This window comes from Choristoneura fumiferana, chromosome Z, assembly GCF_025370935.1.
Source record: "Choristoneura fumiferana chromosome Z, NRCan_CFum_1, whole genome shotgun sequence".
Lineage (NCBI taxonomy): Eukaryota > Metazoa > Arthropoda > Insecta > Lepidoptera > Tortricidae > Choristoneura > Choristoneura fumiferana.
Window position 1 is genome coordinate 10,729,471 of NC_133472.1, and position 6,535 is coordinate 10,736,005.

Sequence of the window (6,535 nt, forward strand, 5' to 3'; positions counted from 1 at the left end):
TTTTTTACCTAATACTCGTCTCGATTTTGTTTTCGATTCAATATAATCTATTTCAAACGACACAGTTTGTTTAATGCTATCTTAATTTTACCACGCGCGAATTTAACTAACCAAAGTTTTCTCGGAATCGCTCACTGCCTCGCTGCGCTGCAAGCAAAGTAACGTATGAGTATCAGTGACAGTGACAGTTCTTTTTTTTATCCTTCTTAAAATACAGGCAACGGGAACTAAGCCCATACAGCGGAAACTTACATGCTTGCTTTTTTCTTAAGTCGATCTATTTGACCGTTTGAATCAACAATTACCATTAAAAGATCATAATAACATGATAACCACCAATACTTGACTCAAGCATAAATCAACATACTTCAAAAACGAAAGTACGAGATTCGAAAATCGAAGTTGAATCGTATCGTTCCTCTCAATCTCGTATTAGATAATACAGGGTTTCTCAAAGTGGGGCACGCGAACCCCTAGGGGTTCGTTATTCGACGGTAGGGGGTTCGCGACAAGATTTACGTGATGGTGGCTGCAAGACTGGTAAGATGATTAAGATTTGTTTTTGGAGTCTTTATGTATTTTTTATTTCAACTCCAAATTTGTTACTTATTTCTTTGTTATTTGTTGTTGTTTGTTTCAGTTTGTATTTTCGTTGGCAAGACGATTCTTACCTATATTTGTTACCTTTTATTGAAATAAATAATATACTTACATTATATTATCATGATGTTTGAAATAAAAACTTAGTTTCTATATTAAATAATATAATGACCCGGATAACTCACACGGATTTAAGACGTGAGTTATCCGGGTCATTATATTTAATATGAGTGAGTCTCACGGTTGTTTCATGTTCAAACTTAGTTTCTCCAACAGCCAGTTTTATTACTTTCTTGGGGGGGGGGGGGGGGGAGGTAGGGGTTCGCTGTCGTCTAGAAACTTTAACAGGGGTACGTGGAGCCATAAGTTTGAGAAACCCTGAGATAATAGAAGCGCCAGCGGGACGGCAAGATACGAAGTTCGAATTTTGCACTTCGTAGTATAGAGAATAGGGCTAGTTTACATGATTCCAGTAAAAGTAAAACAAAACCATTCCAGTAGGTAGCATGACATTAGGCCGTATTGCCTAGTTTCTGACACTCGCTATCGCAATCAAATGACAGATTTCGCATACAAAAACTGTCATTTCATTGCGATCCCGATCGTCAAAAACGTTAGGCAATACTGCCTATTGTGTGCATAGCATAGGCGTATAGGGGGGCCGTGCCCACCCCTGTATTGGTCCAGTGCCCATCCCAGGATGTTTGGGCTACCAATAATACTGATATCTTCACACAAAAATCATGCATGTCAGAAGCCAGCCCCCCCCCCCCCTGAAAAATAACGATGATTGCGTGGGTGGATGCAAGGACCACTGTTCGAACATTTCAACCGCCTCAATTTTCGTGCCACGTTTCGTTTTATGTATAATATGAATGGGTTGTAGAATTTGATGACATTTTCGATTATTTATTATTTTGACAATTTAATTTTGTAACAGAATCTTCTACCATGTCATCAAAAATATATGACCACGTAAATCGAATAAAGTAAACGCTCTGAATAACCTGGCTCGCCACGATGCTAACAAACAAGTAAACTACTTGGACTGGAATAATGTAAACGGGGCCTAACTATTGTGTTATTAGCACATAAAGAGCACATCAATCAAAGAGCTTGATCAATCAAAAATCAAACATCAATCAAATCAAGGGGTGATAAGGGGGTGACTGTTGGGTGACTGACACTCTTTCCCGGCCCGGATACTACCGGTATAGAAATACCGACCCCGTTTTTTGTGTACACACCACGAATGTTTCTATAAACTGAGGGGCTACTACAAAATTGGAAAATCGAAGTTCGTGTCGTTCCGTCCGTCTGACGCTTATACTATTTAATACGAGAGTGAGAGGGACAATACGATGCGGAATTTGATTTTCCAATTTTGGAGTAGGCCCTCTGATATGAGCTTCTATGGGTGTGTACACGAAAAACAGGGTCGGTGTTATCCGGGCCGGGCGGGATAGACTGCAGGGCTGCTACGAAACTCGAAGGTCGTGTCGTGCGGTCCCTCTGACATACTATTTAATACGAGAGCGAGAGGGATAGCACGACACGATCTTCGAGTTTCGTAGTAGCCCTGCAGTATCATGTCAATGAGGGCTATCGTTTTTTGTATCACTAGATGGCGCACTGTTGCGTGAGGTTTTCAAGTATGGCTTTCAAAGTCTGTTATTACGGGCGTAAAAACAAATTTTAGATTAAAATCATATTTAATACACCTTAAAACCGTACCATAAAAATATCGAGCATGCCACAGTGTTGCATAGTCCCCGTTTTGTTCGGAAAAAAGGGAGGACAAAGGTTTCCGAAAGACAAAACTGTCTCAAAACACAGACATTCATTGCCCCGGAACGCATATTTGCCATAATTAATTTCAGATATTGCAAAATATTCACAAAATTATTCTAATTTTAAATAAACCCGCGTAGCTCACCCAAAAACTATGAGATTTGACATTTCGGAGACCTCACGCTACACTAGCGCCTCTAGCGGCGAATTCATTCGCGATAGCCCTCATTATGGTTAATCAATGTTGTAAATAATTTTGAATTTGTCAATAATGATAATGCTATAAATCATAGGAGTGGGAGTGAATATGGAGTGAATTTCTCAGTTTCACGCGATCCTAATACAGCAGAAAGCTAGTAAATCAATATTTAGATTATAGGATTTAAGGTCCAACAAACCAAACCAAATAAAACGTAGGCAAGACAACATTGGAAACATAATAATGCATTTTGTTTTCACGGTTGTTAAGTACGACGGTTAAGTAGGTAAGACAAATGACTCCAAACGGAACAATTTCGATCGTATAATTTTACACATTGAAAATAATTAATTTTTACTGGCCTCGTGCGGCCCAATGTGAAATAAAATGTACACAATAAGTTCAAGAGAATTATGAATCTATGACAATGTAACAAAGTAAAAATTCTTTTGTTTTTCTATTGTTTTACACCATGGCAGTTTGACGGCATTTGACTTTATTCTCGAAACAATAAGATTCTAATTGCTTTGTCAATTTTTTTTTTTCAAAATATTTATATGTTGGGCTTCAGGAGGCTAGTTAATGTGAACTGATTCCCATCTATCGTGGAGCTAAAGCATAAGTACAATATTCAGACAGTAAGAATGAATATACATTTATATAAGTTATCAATTGGTAGCAAATATTCCTAGAATGGAAGAAAGAAATCCGCTAGAAATCCAAACTCCTGTGACTTTAACTGAAAATTCTGAGCAAAATAATAAGCGAGGCAGGCCATCTTTAGTCAAGGCAGTGAAATTCAGCCCACAACCAAAGTCAATTATATCAAAATTATTGAATCAAGTCCAGGACGACAACTGTGTTACCATCAAAGATGGGATAAATACCAGTGAAGTAAATAATGATGTACATAATAGAAAAACTAACTTAGAAAATGAAAAATACAGTCAAATTAAATGTGACTTGGAACCAGAACTGAATTCACATGAAGGACTACAAGAAAGCTTCAGTTTTGATCTTGCTGGTGTAGGAGAGGCCCATGATAACTTTAAGGAGTGTTATTTATTGCTTGAAAAGGAACCAAACACCTGTCAGGTAGTTTAAATGTATATATTTTATCAACAGACAGAATACACATAAATTAATGCAACACATCTCTGTCTATACTCATATGTATGACGCATTCACTGCCGGAAACGCATATAAAGTATTCACCCGACTTTCACCCAGTGCCGCTGTCAGGATTCCGCACACATTTGAACACGTATGTGCGTTTGCAGTACCTAGCAAAGTTCGAAAAACAATGCCGGCAGTGAATGCGATAATAAAGAGGCAAGCTTTATTTGTAGTGCAGGGGGAAATCTCTGGAACTGCTATACTATACCTTGACAAGTTCCTGTGACACGTGGTAGAACCCTGTCACAGGGAGCCTCTGCTGCCTTTATCAATTTTTTTTGTTAAGTGTGGCTGTTGAAACCATTACATGTAACAACCAAGAAAAAAGTCCCAACACAATCTTAAACACCAAGATAACCCTCTTTAACAACTAAAAATTGCTGTTGCTTCAATGTTGTTATACACGGTATTTATTGACTGTATGCAATTTTATATCATCACTGACATCAACATACATCCCTGTATTATTATTATTCTATTCTTGAAATCCTGTAGTTTTATGTATTTTATTTGTAACTATTTTATTTTGAAAAAATGACTTTCTGCCAAGTTTCTTGCGGCGCATTCTTCTTTGCGGCGATGGTGTTTCTGAAAGCGCTGGTATTTTAAAAATTGACGTGTAAAGGTGCCCATTGCAGCTTATTTACTAAATAAATGATTAGAAATAACAATATTGAATTGTAAGCTTGTTGTAGTTGTTATGCATAAAATTTTAATCACTCCAATTATTTACAGAGTACTCATGGTGATAAGAAAGAGGAAAGTGCAACAAAGATATTTGAAATAGCCTGTTATATTTGCCCACACAGGTAACCTTTTTTTTTTTAAGTTTATAATAAATAAGTACCTGGTTTATAATAAATACCTACAAACCTGTTTTTTTATTTATTTCAGGAGCAATAGCCAAAAAGCGCACAGGGAACATTTGATCATTCATAGAAATCAGCCCTACAAATGCAACTTTCCAAATTGTAATTACATTTGTAAATTATCCTCCAATCTCATAAAACATAAAAGGATACACACATTGGAGAAACCCTTCCTCTGTGATCAGTGCACATTTAGGACCAATTTTGGAAACTCACTTAAGGTGCACAAGAGAATTCACACATCTGAACGGCCATATGGATGCCAGTATTGCAGCTATCAGTGCAACAGCAGCTCTAATCTCAAGAAACACTGCCTTCACAGGCATAGAGAGATGTCCTAGTTAAACTATTGTGTTAGTATGTAATGTATATTTATCATCTATACTAATATTATAAAGATGAAAACTTTGGATTTTTGGATGTTTGTTACAAAATAACTCAAAAACTATTGGACCGATTTTAAGAAATCTCTCACTATTATGCTAAATATTAATGCTAAATTATTCCAAAGTGCCATATTTATTAACAGAAAAAAATAGGGTTCCCTACTAAAACTACAATAATGTAACTCAAAGTGTAAAAAAAGTTGCCATAAAACATCTTTCGTCACACAATGCGCTGTAGAAACTATTGATTATAGAACAAAAACGTTTTTTGGGAAATTGAGCTGAAAAATGTGTGTGAAGTGCCCTTGATTAAAGACCTTTTTAGAGTTCTGTGCCCAAAGGGTAATAAAAACGGGATCCTATTACTAAGACTCCACTGTTAGTCTGTCTGTCTGTCACTAGGCAGTATCTCATGAATTGTGATAGCTAGACAGTTGAAACTTTCACAGATGATGTATTTCTATTGCCGCTATAACAACAAATACTAAAAACAGAACAAAATAAATGTTTAAGGGGGGATCCCATACAACAAACGTGATTTTTTTTGCTCGATATTAATAACGGTAACAGGTAGTTGCTTGAAATATAATATTTATTTGTATAAATGTACTTTAAAATAAATATTTAAGGTGGGCTCCCATACAGCAAACGTGTTTTTTTTCCGTTTTATGCTAATGTCTTATGTTGTATAGGTACGGAACCCTTCGTACGAGTCCGACTCGAACTTGGCCGTTTTTTTTTTTACTTTGTCCGTGCGAAGCCGGGGCGGGTCGCTAGTACTAAATAAAACCGAATAAAGTCAAGTCTGTAGTTTCATTTTAACTTTGAAGGTCTACATATTGTACCTACCTTCGGTATAATTATGATTTTTTTAATGTTTTCAAGTTTCGTATTTTAGGCACTTATAATTATAATTATAATTATAACCCTTGTACTACCGAAGGTACGAAGGGTACTCATTTTAAATTTTTTAGACAATTATGCCCTTGTACCCTTGCTTATACTGCCGAAGGTACGGTATTATAATTATCAATAAATAAAAATTGATTTTGTTAATTTCTTTAACTTTTAAGGGCAACACACACAGAAGGCGTGCGCGGGCCGGGTCGTGTCCGCCGCGTGAGCCGCGTGGTTCGTTGTATTCACACAGAGAGCGGGTCGGACCCGCGACGGGCCCGCAGCGGCTATCAATGTTGCCAGTTTAGTGACAGCCTTATTCATAAAAAATCCTTAATTGAGGTTTGATCGGTCTGTTACTTAGCAGACTGATTAAGCTTGTTAGACGGTTGTCAAGAAGTATGATTCATAAACGCATGCGAGCAGTCTGCTAGTTGTTGAGCTGCTCATAGACGGATTAGACGCGTTATGTTCGCCACCTTGACAATTCAAAGACAAAAAATGGCCTAATCGATAATTAAAAAAAAAAATTGACAGCAGTGACAGCAAATTAGCAGGAAAAAAAATAAAAAGCGAGATGTTTGTTTTCCCGCCATTTCCGATCCGCATGTTTATGT

General features: G+C 37.0%; 2 protein-coding genes across 7 annotated transcripts in view; one reads left to right on the forward strand and one right to left on the reverse strand.

The window, feature by feature from the left end:
* Surf6 (Surfeit locus protein 6) overlaps nucleotides 1-140 on the reverse strand; it is a 42,614-nt gene extending 42,474 nt beyond the window's left edge. Inside the window, exon 1 of the mRNA XM_074086060.1 lies at nucleotides 112-140. The gene's annotated coding sequence lies outside the window, so the exon portion shown is untranslated. The remainder of the gene's footprint in view (nucleotides 1-111) is intronic.
* A 2,484-nt stretch (nucleotides 141-2,624) lies between these two features.
* On the forward strand, nucleotides 2,625-5,824 carry LOC141438578 (uncharacterized). 6 transcript variants are annotated; one of them, XM_074102449.1, is made up of 4 exons: nucleotides 2,625-2,876; nucleotides 3,162-3,685; nucleotides 4,502-4,575; nucleotides 4,661-5,824. In XM_074102449.1, the coding sequence occupies exons 2-4, from the start codon at nucleotides 3,284-3,286 to the stop codon at nucleotides 4,974-4,976; spliced, it is 792 nt and encodes a 263-aa protein (XP_073958550.1). In that variant the 5' UTR covers nucleotides 2,625-2,876; nucleotides 3,162-3,283; the 3' UTR covers nucleotides 4,977-5,824. The 6 variants fall into 6 exon arrangements, with proteins under 6 accessions (XP_073958550.1, XP_073958554.1, XP_073958558.1 ...); XM_074102453.1 differs by having other exon boundaries at nucleotides 3,202-3,685; XM_074102457.1 differs by having other exon boundaries at nucleotides 3,256-3,685.
* Nucleotides 5,825-6,535: the final 711 nt, after the last annotated feature.

Bases quoted from the DNA above. Each gene is read 5' to 3' on its own strand.
- LOC141438578 (XM_074102449.1), top strand. From the start codon at position 3,284: ATGGAAGAAAGAAATCCGCTAGAAATCCAAACTCCTGTGACTTTAACT. The intron at 3,686-4,501 runs GTAGTTTAAATG...AATTATTTACAG, and splicing joins AGGAACCAAACACCTGTCAG to AGTACTCATGGTGATAAGAA. The intron at 4,576-4,660 runs GTAACCTTTTTT...TATTTATTTCAG, and splicing joins TGTTATATTTGCCCACACAG to GAGCAATAGCCAAAAAGCGC.